General features: G+C 35.6%; 1 protein-coding gene across 1 annotated transcript; it reads right to left on the bottom strand.

The window, feature by feature from the left end:
* Positions 1-1526: 1526 nt before the first annotated feature.
* On the bottom strand, positions 1527-9532 carry gstp1.1 (glutathione S-transferase pi 1.1). Its single transcript, NM_001020513.1, is given in 7 exon segments — positions 1527-1748; positions 1834-1935; positions 2061-2164; positions 2778-2865; positions 4703-4809; positions 7375-7410; positions 9478-9532. Coding segments are annotated over 7 exon segments (627 nt in total). The 5' UTR covers positions 9479-9532; the 3' UTR covers positions 1527-1559.
* Positions 9533-14103: the final 4571 nt, after the last annotated feature.

Below are 14103 nucleotides of genomic sequence, written 5' to 3'. Positions count from 1 at the left end.
AATGCCTGGGCGGTCACTTATCAATCAATGTAGAAAAGTGATGTCAAATGATAAGTTTCGTAATTTAAAAAAAAAGAAATGTGCATACTGACCTCCAGGAAAACCCCCGATCATAGATATATGTGTACATGTGTAATTGTCTGGCTCTGGATTGCCACAGTCCTCCACTGCAGCTTGGTTCTGTATTCATTTCATAGGAGCGCTACCCTGTACCAAAATGGCAGCTCTGTTGACACATTCCTTCCAATAGACAACAACAGGGTAGGCGACATCTAATATATATATCGATGGTATTTCATAGCAGTTGCTATAAAAGCCCTCAGGTTGACGTCAACAAAAGGAGTGCCATTCAAAACGCGGAAGCAAATAGTCAGACTTTCAATAAAGATTACCAAAACAGACTATTTTTTCTCCAATTGATTAACTTGCACAGATTAATTAATCACCTTAAGAATAACAATATGAGCTAGCAAGATAAGCATTGTACATTTTTAAAAAGACTTCATTTAAAGGGATAGTTCACCCAAAAATGAAACCCTGTGTTGAACATAAAGGAAGATATTTCGAATAATGCTACTAGCTGGCACCTATTGACTTAACTTTTCTTTCATGTGGAAGTCATGGGTGCCAGTAACCATTCATTTTCATTCGGCCCTTATTAAGGATTCCAGTCCATCAAGAAAATACTCTTTGTTATTTGAAACCTTTGTTTTTCTTAATTACCACTGGGTTTTACACATTCGTATAAATCATTTAGTACATTCATCATTCATTCACTCATTTGTTTTCTTACTGGCTTAGTCCCTTTGTCAATCTGGGGTCGCCACAGCGGAATGAACCACCAACTTATCCAGCATATGTTTTTACGCAGTGGATGCCTTTCCAGCTGCAACCCATCACTGGGAAACATTCATATGTTCTCATTCACACACACACACACAGACACACACACACACACTACAGACAATTTAGCCTACCCAGTTCACCTATAGCCAAGGCTTAATTTGTGCCGGAACACGCCGGACCCGGAACAATGTAAAATCTATCTATCTATCTATATATATATATATATATATATATATATATATATATATATATATATATATAGAATGTACATTGTTCCGGGTCCGGAAAAACATATATACATATATATATATATATATATATATATATATATATATATATATATATATATATATATATATATATACATACATAATACATATATACATTGTAAAAAAAATGGACATATCTTGACAGTGGAGTCCACTTTAAGGCTATTTAAAGTAAGACAAACATTAAAATAAAATGACTGGATTTTGTTCTTAACAATATACAACATATGTAAGAAGCATTGCAACTGTTTTGGATGGTTCAATATTTTATTCATTATAATTGATAACATTATGTTAGTAAATGGATGATCATTCTGTACGTAAAAATGATCAAAATAGTTAAACATACAAAACAGATATTCATACAAAGACATCATAGAGCACCAGTTAAGGCCTTTTAACAGTAAGAGACATTTGAGAACGTTGTATCAACGTTCTGTTAATTCACTGTTTGCCGTTGCCGTTGATGGGCAGTTTCTTAAAGTTCTCGCACTCCAGCAGAGCTTTGACTTTGGGACGGGCAGAGATCTTGTCCACAAAGCTCTTGAGAGACGGGAAAGAGTCCAGACAGGAGGGAGAAAGCACCTTCAGATTCAGCAGGAGATCGAACAGGTTGTAGTCTGCAAGTGAGATCTGGAGAGAAGGGAAATAAAGTGTTAGTGATGGTCAGATTTTAGCATACACTAAATAATGCTGCTGTTCCTACTGGACATCTCACCTGATCACCAACCAGGAATCCTGTTTTGCTTTTGGCCAGAATATTTTCAAATGGTTTGAACTCGTTGGGCAGATCTTTGATGAACGCTTCTTTACCGGTCTCCTACAGACACAATAAGAAGAGCTCATACATACAGCTAACAAAACCTTGATATTAATCATGCGTTTGCCCTGAAATGTTTTTTTTTTTTTGGTGTTTGATCCTCATAGCTTTGTTTTATTGCTTACATATTCCTGGTAGATCAGCTTTATGTATTTCTGGCGAAGATCTTGAGCTGCATCATTCATCATGTCAATGAGAGAAGCCTCACAGTCGTTCTTTCCATACGCACCTAAATGTGTAAAATGACAAATAACGTCTATACTGTATATTGTATACACTCAATGCACTACTACAAATATGTAATTATATATATATATGAGCAATATCACACTCGTAGCAGTGCGATATTGCTGTATATATCGGCACTGGTGCAGCCTCGTGCCTCAGTGCCCCCACCAGTGCCGATATACAGCCATATGGCACTGCTACGAGTGTGATATTGCATTTAAACAACAGTTTGACGGCATAATTGTGTATATAAAAACAAAATCAAACATGGAGAGTCTCAAAAACCCTTTTGTATGAGGAACTACTTTCTTCCGCCTTGGATTCAAATCATAAGCTGACAGTTAAACAGTTGAGCAAGCATCTTTTAAACTTTAGGTCTGTAGTGTCTGCTTTTTGCTGGTTGTATGTGGGCGGAGTAATACACAAAGGGTAAAGAGGCTGTACAGGTGCTGATATTACCTGAATATATCACGGCTATCAGTCAATCAGATTCAAGAACCAGACAGAACTGTTGTATATATATATATATACATACACAAACTTTTTTAGATGTAAATAATGATCATTAATATTTGCCCAGCAGTGAATCTACTGCATTGACTAGTAATCGTTACCATGTTTTCGTCCCAAATGTCTGAGTATGGCATTGGACTGATACAGCACCAGGTCACCGTCTTCAAATTTAGGCAGCTGTCCAAAGAGCTGAAAGAAATCCAGTAACATGTTTTTATCTATCGATATGCAGAACAAATATGTAGCTATACAATAAAGCATGCACAGATCATTGCAATCTCAATTCCAATCAGTTCTGATGCAAAAGTCCAATTCTGATTCGAATAATTAAAAAATAATTTTAATAATAAAATTGTTTTGCTTCTTTTGATTTTTTTTGAGCATGATAGAATATTTGCCATGAATCCAAACATGAATCTCAACAATATTCTTAGCAAATGCACCCACGCAACCTCTCTGCCAAAAAAAGCCTTTCTGTGTTGTTTTAATAGACAAATAGTTGCAATATCACCGCAATTAATATCATATAATCACAATTATGTTTGAGCAAATTAATAATTTAAATGTAACTATTATTGTGCTGTCCTTATTAATTGTATATACACACTGTTAGACCTTGCTGCAATTTTACAGTTATTTACTGCAAGAGCGCTCAGTAAATACCACATACATTCTTTACAGTTCACTACTGTAATATGCAGTGCATTTTGGGTCATTTTAAAACTTTTATAGCAACTTACTGCATATTAGGCATTTGTGGTATTTTACTGTTATCAAAGCAGAAGTACTGCTGCTGTAGTTAAGGACAAAAACAAGACAGTTGATGAATAAATTAGTTGCTTACAAAATAATAAAAATAAAAGTTTTCTACTGCAAATGTAAAATGTAAATAAATTACAGTAAAATACTGTAAAATGTGAAAAAGGGTATGCTAAAAAGAAGTTGCAGTAAGGCTATTTTACTGTAAAATGAAACTGCGGTAGGGCCCTGCAACTGTAAAACACATTTACAGGTAATTTACTGTAAAGATGGCATATTCGCTCAGTGTGAACACCGTTAGACTTTACTGCAATTTTACAGGTATTTACTGTAAAAAAACACCCAGTAACATACTACATACATTCTTTACAGTTTACTACTGTAATATGCACTGCATTGTGGGTCATTTTAAGTTTTTGACAGTAACTTACTGCATATTAGGAATTTGCGGTATTTTACTGCGATCAAAGAAATCAAATACCGCTACACTAGTTGTAGGAAAAAAATGAGACGGTTAATAACAAATAGTCACCTAAATTCAATAGTTAATACTAAAAGGTTTTGTACCGCCAGTGTAAAATGCAAATAAATTACAGTAATACTACTGTATAAACTTTCATTTTCTAAAATAAAAATTGGGTTAAGGGCATTTTTCTGTATGGGTAATTTACCTACAAAAAAGGTGGTAGTGGGCTTGCTACTATAATACATATTTACGGGTAAAGGGGCAGTTGCCCCTATTTAAAATGACTCACAGTGCAAATTACAGTAGTGAACTGTAAATAATGAATGTGGTATTTTACTGGGCATTTTTGCAGTAAATAACTGTAAAATTGCTGTAAAGTCAAACAGTGTGTATATACACTTAATAAGGACATTTTATTGTATTTGTGCAGTAACTTACTAGCAGTACTGTTGCCAGCAATTTACCGCAAAAATACAATTAATGTTATACTTTATTTTCTTCTTTATTCACAATGAATGCAAACAGAGCATACAAAAATCTCACGCACAAACAAATTTTACCTATATTTAAAAATGTTAACTATTTTACGTCTTGTCAGCTTTGTGGCTAATTCATACGACTTCAGACATATAAAAAACGGCAATATTTAAAAGGAGGCGTGGCACCAAACCCCACCCCTAAACACAACTGTCATTCGAAGATGAGCAATTTGAATGTACTAAAATGTACCAATGGGATCATACAATTAAGCCACTTAATCAAAATGTTATGAATTGGCGTGAGATAGCGTTGGAAACTTACACATGTGGCTCTTATGTCACCCTTCATCCAGTCCTGTACGGTCACCACATTCTCCTTCAGCTGCTGCTCTTTGTCCGCCAGCAGGATCTTCAAAGGGCCAGCACGGCCTGCAGGAGCACATGATTCAGGGTCAGTTATACAGTAGCAGCAGTCTACAATACAGTTATTGTATGATTCGTTTGCCCGTAAGGACTGAACACAGTTTCAAAGTCGAAAAACAAACAGAGGTGTCGGAACAAGATCAACATTATAAATCTAGTGACGAACAGACAGCAGTGTTGTTGACTGCATGCGATTCAAAGACATGTATAACTTGCCGTTCCACACTTGTGGAATGATCTTCCCATTCCCACACGGACTGCTGATTCACTAATATCATTCAATCGACTACTAAAACTCATCTATTCCGTGATCACCTGAATCGACACATTTAGACATTACAGTAACTTACCTGTAAATGTGTTTTAGAATAGCAGGGCTACTACTAAATTTTCTTAAGATTAACTAGCCTTACAATGACTTCTTCCTATGGTAAAACAGCATTTACCACATTTAAATTTAATTTAATTTAATTTTAAGAGTGGGACATTTTCTAGTAGTTTTATTGTAATGTATTTGCATTTGAACAGTGTTCAGACTGAGCATATAAGCCCATTTACAGTAACTTACCTGTACATATGCCCTACCGCAATTTCATTTATTTACAGTAAAATATATTTTAATTGTACAGTTCGACAACTTTTACACTAGCTTTACTGTAATGTATTTGCATTTTACACTAGCAGTACTCCGTGAATGTAAGCGGCTATTTGTTTTATTATTTGTCAACATTTTTGTCCTCAACTACAGTAGCAGTACTTGATTACTTTGATTACAGTAAAAAACTGGAACTGCCTAATATGCAGTAAGTTACTGTAAACGTTTTTAAATGACCCACAATGAAGTGCACATTACAGTAGTAAACTGTAAAGAATGCATGTGGTATGTTACTGGCCGTTTTTTGCAGTAAACAACTGTAAAATTGCAGTAAAGTCTAACAGTGTTCAGACTGAGCGAATATGCCCCTTTACAGTAACTTACCTGTAAATGTGTTTTACAGCAGCAGGGTCCTACCGCATTTTTAAAGGTAAAATAGCCTTACTGTGACTTCTTATGGTAAAATGCCCTTTATCACAAATTGATTTTAGAGTATGGCCATTTCTACAGTAGTTTTACTGTAATTTATTTGCATTTTACACTAGCAGAACAAAACCTTTATTTTTTGTATTTACTATTGAATTTAAGTGACTTTTTTTCATAAACCATTTCAATTTTTTCTTTAACTACAGTAGCAGTATTTGACTACTTCGATTACAGTAAAATACAGCATTTTCGTAAAATGCAGTAAGTTACTGTTAGTTTTAAAATGACCCACAATACAGTGCACATTACAGTAGTGTGCTGTAAAGAATAAATGTGATATTTTACTGGGTGTTTTTGCAGTAAATAACAGTAAAATTGCAGTAAAGTGTAGTATGCTCATTTACAGTAACTTACCTGTAAATGTGTTTTACAGTAGCAGGGCCCTACTGCAATTTCATTTATTTACAGTAAAATATCCTTACCACACCTTCTTTTTATGCTAAAATACCCTGTAGCACTTTTTAATTGTACAGAATGACAACTGTTACTCTAGTTTTACTGTAATTTATTTGCATTATACATTAGCAGAACAAAACCTTTATTTTTTTGTATTTACTATTCAATTTACAGTAAGTGACTTTTTTTCATTAACCGTTTCAATTTTTTCTTCAACTACAGTAGCAGTATTTGACTACTTTGATTACAGTAAAATACAGCATTTTCGTAAAATGCAGTAAGTTACTGTTAGTTTTAAAATGACCCACAATACAGTGCACATTACAGTAGTGTGCTGGAAAGAATAAATGTGATATTTTACCGGGTGTTTTTGCAGTAAATAACAGTAAAATTGCAGTAAAGTCTAGTATGCTCATTTACAGTAACTTACCTGTAAATGTATTTTACAGTAGCTGGGCCCTACTGCAATTTCATTTATTTACAGTAAAATATCCTTACCACACCTTCTTTTATGCTAAAATACCCTGTAACACATTTTAATTGTACAAAATGACAACTGTTACACTAGTTTTACTGTAAATAATTTGCATTTTACACTAGCAGTACAAAACCTGTATTTTAGTAAACTTGTATTTACTATTAAATTTAAAGGATTAATTGTTTCATTAACAGTCTCATTTATGTCTTCAATTACAGTAGCAGTTCTTGATAACTTTGATTACAGTAGAATACTGCAAATGCCTACTATGCAGTAAGTTACTAAAAAAGTTTTAAAATCACCCACAATGCGGTGCATATTACAGTAGTGAACTGTAAATTATGGACGTGGTATTTCACTGGGTGTATTTGCAGTAAATAACCGTAGGATTACCATGTGGTATCTGGTCTTAGGTTAGCATCTTGAGCTAAAGTACAAAATGGTGAACATGTCAACTCAGTTAGAGCTTTAAAAAGTTGAACTATAAATGAAGTAACAATTAGTAACAGAATCAAATGTTCTCCATCACATTCAAGCATAATTTGGCAGTTTACTGTAAATTTTACAGCAACAATTTACAACAGCTTACGTTCAGAAACATCATTTTCATACAAACCTTTGATAGCGAAGTATGTGAGAGTGTAGGGAGCCACTGGAAAAATAAAGAGAAAAAATAATTAAGAAATCAAAGAATTAAGAGATGAAATGGCAGAACATATGGACATGTAAACAGAATTAGTAATATGGTAAATGTATATCAGCGACTGGAACAGTAGACTTAGCTAAAGTGTTGACTGTAAAATAGCTACACCCACAGAACATGTGGAAGCTGGAGGGTCACGTACCTATTTATCAAATATCTGTAGCATTTTAGCAACACTAAAGAACTTGATTAGCTGGTTCAGGTCTGTTTGATTAAGGTTAGAGCAAAACCAGCCCAATCTCATAAGGGAACCTTTACACACTGTTAGAAAAGTGGCTTATTCATTTGCATTCATACAACTTCATTCATATGAAAACTTAAACATGGAGCTGTGCCCCAAAGTACCACATCTAACCCATAATACTCAAACAAATATATATATATATATATATATATATATATATATATATATATATATATATATATATATATATATATATATATATATATATATTTTTTTTTTTTTTTTTGTTCAGTTCACTTTTTCTAAACCAATCATGTTAAATGAATGCCATTGCAGCTTTTTCAACATGATTGCATTATTGTAAACTGACTTGAAAGTGTCGCTCTTTGGCTTAACTTGAAGTTTTCATTTAATAAAGTATGTTTCAATTAAGTAGCTCAGTCTAACATTTATGACTGAATACAAATTGTAGCTGAGAAAAAAAAATGAATAGAATAACAAATAACATTCATGCTTTATTTAATAAATTCTGGATATTTTTGATCATTATTGTAGAGGTGCATTGGAAAATAGGGCTGATATTCACTCATTAACTTTTTGGCTTTGTCCATTTATTAATCTAGGGTCGCCACAGCGGAATGAACCACCAACTTATCCAGCATATGTTTTACGCAGCGGATGCCGAACCCATCACTGGGAAACATCCACACTCATTCACAAACAAACACTATGGACAATTTAGCCTACCCAAGGGCTGATATTCATTATGGTATAATATCTACAATGGAAAAAATTCGTAAAATCAAATTTTTTTTTCTTTCGAATAAATTAACTTTTTAATTTGGAAATTGTAATATTAAATGTCAACGATATAATGCCCCCACACCTAACCCTAATTCTCATTGGGTGATGAGTAAATCATACTAAAATTGATGAATTAGGTTGTACAATTTCAAATGAATTAGCCACTAATTAAAAATTAACAAATTGTCGTGAGATAGCATTGAAAAAAAAACGTTTCTCAAGTCTACTCTAGACCCTCCATCTCATTTTTTTCTCAATGCATTAACACTACACAACCTACTTCCACTCATTTTAGTCACATTTATTATGATAAATGTCAAATCAAAAATAAAAATAGCTCTTTGGAAAGTGCCTCTAACTTTTAATCAAGTGCAGAAATGTTTAATCTACATAATCTACTTTTTCATGCTATGCTTTTTTCAATACTATACTAAACTATATTTTTCATAAATGTATTTTCATGCTATACTAGTGCTATTCTACATGCTACATTCTTTTTAAAAGATAGTAATGATTCATTGGCTACAAGTTATTAGGAAACAAGTATATTAGTATCTATCCAAACTATCTAATGAATAAGTAATGAATACTACTACCTAGCAAGTACTAGTACACTATAAAAGGGTAACCAGAAGTGCCTTAAAAACAAATACCTAAGAAATAATTACTAGTACTTAATGGAGAAGATAATAAATGTAGTGCATTTTTCAGATTAAACATTAATAGCACACACTACAGTTCTAGTCTAATAACCTTAAAGTGCTCACTTTTGTAAGTTGGGTAGGATAAAAGCATCTGCTAAATGCATGAATGTCCATTTAAGATGTGCACCCATTGAGTTGACTCTATTTATCTGGTATCATAATGCATTGTAATATGAGCTTGAAGTCTTTTATCATCTCCAGACACTCTGCCAAGTGCAACAGCGCCTGAAATCAAATTTTTTGCAAGCAATATATCCATACAAAATGTGCATCTAATGCATAATCAGACTCAAAGGTGAAGAAAGTCATGAATGAAGTACTTACTGGTGAAGAACTGTGTGAAAAGCGAGGTCTGTGAAGTTGCTGCTCCTGAAATGTGTAGTGCAGGTGTGTGCAATGCTCCTTTTAAAGCCTCATGTGTACTTTATTGAGTCATTCATGCACAAAGGTAGCATGCAAAGTGATTAATGAAGGCATAGTACACTGAAACAACATTCACAATGACAACTCAGTTCACCTGGGTTTGTTGTCGTACTTGTAACTTAAAAATGCTAATATGCTTAACTCTGATTATATTAGCAGACTTGTTTTGGGTACGTAAGTTACTTTGAACTTTACAAAAATATATATTTTAGAGGATAATGCCCAAAAGAAAAGGTAAATATAGCTACAATTCAATCATTTATTTTCCTTTGGCTTAGTCCCTTATTTATCAGGGGTCACCACAGCAGAATGAACCACCAACTATTCCAGCATATGTTTTACACAGCGGATGCCCTTCCAGCTGCAACCCGCTTCTAGGAAACACTCTCACATTCACACATTCTCACATACACTACGGCCAATTTAGTGTATTCAATTCACCTATAGCGCACGTCTTTGAACTTTGAGGAAAACCGCAGAAAATCCACACCAACACAGGGAGAACATGCAAACTCCACACAGAAATACCAACTGGCCCAGCCAGAATTCAAACCAGTGACCTTCTTGCTGTGAGGTGACAGTGCTAATCATTGAGCCACCGTGCCGCCAAAATTTAATCTGTAAAATAAAAAGATTGTAGTTTAAGTAGTTCGACAGCATTATTACAATATAAAAATTAGGGGCTGTTTACACAACATTTACACAAACTTTTTATGCCTTCTGGGGACTGAAAAGTGAGTTTTAAATTGTCAAGGTTGTTTCTGAGTAAACACCAAATAGAGGATGTTTTAAAAAAAGTGACATTTTGCAAGTGTTTTGTATATGTTAGGTGCAAAATGGGCTCATTCTGAAAAAGTAGACGTATATACATTTCTGGAGATCGCGAATTATGTAGCCAGAGGTATGTATGGCTGCATTTCGTCTTTAAAACGAATGCTACAGGGTGGTGTGACACCGTTTGTTTTTTTTGTGCTTACCAGCTGACCGATTACCTCTATGTGGACGGCTTTTCTGCTGTTACCAGTTTGTTCAGTGGCTTGCAGTGTACATTGGTGGACTTGAGACGCAGAAGGAAGTTGACTATGACAACCAGGTTTGAGTCTGGTGAAGAACAGCTCCACATAGCAGGTAAGACAAAACAAAAGCCAAAAAATAAAATAAACAAGTAAATAACAGTGTGAAAATGTGGTAAAACCTGAAAATGTGGTAAAAATCAGGCTGCCGCAAGGGCTTTTCTTTTTTTGGATGGCTTTTGAAAACACTATTGGTTGGGTTTAGCTAGGAGGTGGGCTTTTGGGCTTTTTTTGGTGCTTTTGAAAACACTATCGGTTGGGTTTAGCTAGAAGGTGGGCGGGTCAGTTGGTGCTTTTAAAAACACTATTGGTTGGGTTTAGCTAGGAGGTGGTCTTTTGGGCTTTTTTTGGTGCTTTTGAAAACACTATCAGTTGGGTTTAGCTAGAAAGTGGGCGGGTCAGTTGGTGCTTTTGAAAACACTATCGGTTGGCTTTAGCAAGGAGGTGGGTGGGTCAATTGGTGCTGAAAAAAAAAAATTAATTTGTTTTTTTTTTGTTCACACTTTTTTTCAGGGGACCATACCTGTCAACCCTCCCATTTTTACCGGGATTCTCCTGTATTTTACAGTTCTATCCTTCTATCATCCCGTAAAGATGTTTTCCCGGTTCATTTCTGATATGAATGCAATCGTACTAAATATTGGAAGTGAAGCGGCAACTGTACAACAAACTTTAGTTTTCGTAACGTTCATTCATGTGTGTGTGTCTGTGCATCACCTACCATGGCGACAAGCACGACTGACCCAGTGCAAACACAGTGATAATGTCTGGCTGTTTCCTCCAAAAACAACAAAAACTAAAAGATTTTGTGGCTGATAGACGCAAATGGCTCTCTGTATTTTTCTTTTGGTAACAAAACCAAAACATTCAGTAAAAGCCGTGATGTGCGGACATCTTTCTATTTTGGTGGTGATCACCTAGCAACAGCTGTACACACAACGGCAGCTTGATGACGTAATCGCACTGAGGTTCACAAGGAAAAAAGACCAGCCAAGAAGGCGGCAAAGGTGGATAATAAGGTATTTGCAAAGCTAGTGCTCTTTGCATACTGATAAACTTCCGGTGTGCTGTTAAATTGACTTTTTAAAATGTTTTACCGTTCCTTTTACAGCATTGATGTTGTAATGTAATTTAAATATAATCAGTTAAATAGACTTCGGTATTCATTTAGTTGTTCAAGCATAAAACGAGATGAAAAGCCATTTACTCGCCACGCCCATCAGGATTAGCAGGCAAGCGCTGAAACTCCATTGAAAATACTGGGGTATAATAAATAGTCATTTTAAAGACATGGTGTGGAGAAATGTAATTTAATGCAGTGCTTCTTGTACATTCTGAGACCCACTTTATATCGTATATCAATCAGGCAGTGAAGATCATTGAGTTAAAAAAAAAAAAATCAGACCTTACAGATGCCGATTTTGTTATGGCATACAGTTCCCCGGAAGCATTTGCCCCAGGTTACTGACAAATTAAAAGTCCTTCAGCATACTTCCGCATATACCCTATTAAACTTGGGTTGAGACAAGCAATCGAACCAAGTGTGAAAGCACCCTAACACTGCATAGGCACCATTGTTACATGCCATATGGAAAACATTAAGCCAACACAGTTTAGATCAGATATCGCTGTTACATTCATATTTGCCTATTTTGCATGCCAAGTGTTTTGATTGCCCTGGTCTTTGTACACAGCATTTGTAATCGCCTTTAGTCAGTTAAGCACATACATATAAGGAGGAATGGCAGATATTTCAGCCTTTTGTGTTGTGTTTTATTGCTTGGTGTGCAGCACTTGACTCTCAGTGTGTCTCTTCATGATTTATCCCAGAGGAGCTTGTTACTAATTCCACCTGGGTAGCAGCTGTTACCACTGGAGATTAATTTATGTAACCAACAAGATGTAAACAAACCCTGCTGAAAAATCCAGCCTAAACCAGCCTAGGCTGGTTGGCTGGTTTTAGCTGGTCGACCAGGCTGGTTTTAGAGGGGTTTTGGCCACTTCCAGACTGGTTTCCAGCCATTTCCAGCCTGGTCTTAGCTGGTCAGGCTGGGAGATGACCAGCTAAAACCAGCTTGACCAGCCTAGCCAAGCTGGGAGTCCAGCCAAAACCAGCTATATCCAGCTTAAACCAGGCTGGTCAAGCTGGTTTTAGCTGGATTTGGCTGTCATTTTCCAGCCTGACCAGCTAAGACCAGGCTGGAAATGGCTGGAAACCAGCCTGGAAATGGCCAAAACCTCTCTAAAACCAGGCTGGTTGACCAGCTAAAACCAGCCAACCAGCCTAGGCTGGTTTAAGCTGGATTTTTCAGCAGGGAACTTAGGGTTGGCATTGTGAAGTCTGAAGCAGTCTGATGAGCCCGAATCCAAGCAATATGGAAACAGTGCTTGAAGTTTCATACACACTTCAATTGTTTCGCCATCAATATTCTGCATTCACATTGCACCAGTGTCTTTCTCAAAGTTCTTGATGCAGTGCATGCAAGTCACTCTCATAAAGGAAGTGCAGAGAGTGAAAGTGAATGCTAAAGACCTAAGTAAAACCTCACTTGTTATTTCCCGTAGTAAAATGTTTCAATGGCTGTGACTTGACACATTTTTCTCAACCTCATCTAGTATCTGTTAAATCTGACAGAAAAGGCCTACATGTCTGGGCTCATGCGTACTCTATATCTGCACTCCTCCTTTCTCTGTCCGCATTTGCTGTTGTTTCCTAAGAACTGGTTCATCTTGTTCAGCCCTCGCTCTGGAGATGAATACATACAACTATAAAAGTGCAGAATCATCATTATACATCCATTTTAAAGGCTATATTGTAAATATACAGTAAACCACCATCTCTAAATGTGCACAACTCAATGTATTGTGTTCAAACACAGCAGTGGAAAATAAAGATGTTGATCTGAATAGGCCTTTTTAGAAAACAGGAAGTAGACCTGGAGCCTGTACCATGGAATAGCATGGCTAGCCACTTAAGTTTAAGTTTAGTTTGCACCAATCTTGGGTTTGTGACAAGAAGACAACTCAACTTTTTGAGTTGAATTTTAATTAATTGAATAAAACTGTACAAAAGCACGACATCTTAATTGGGTGCTCAGCCAAAACCGCAAAAAGTGCAAATTAAATATAAATCAAAGGCGGCAACACCAAGGCTCCAAAAATACAAATTTATTAAATTAAAAATGCTGACACAGAGAGTGAAACGTTTCGAGCCGCCGGCTCTTCATCAGACAATGTTTATCACAATCAGGTGCTTCTTTTTATACACTTCCGGATCACATGATCTCATCTCGCATATATGCCAACATATACATACATGCACTGTGTATGTATACATACATTGAATTTTAATCAACCCAGGCTCATTCTGAAAACGTAGTCCCGTGGACGTTTCTGGAGACCCCGAAGTACGTCCTGGGAGGTACGTATTTTTGCAGTTTTTGTTTTCGCGAAT

The sequence above is a fragment of the Danio rerio genome, chromosome 14 (assembly GCF_049306965.1).
Source record: "Danio rerio strain Tuebingen ecotype United States chromosome 14, GRCz12tu, whole genome shotgun sequence".
Classification (NCBI taxonomy): Eukaryota; Metazoa; Chordata; class Actinopteri; order Cypriniformes; family Danionidae; genus Danio; species Danio rerio.
The sequence above is the reverse complement of the archived record's forward strand: the minus strand, read 5'-3'. Positions and strand labels throughout refer to the sequence as shown.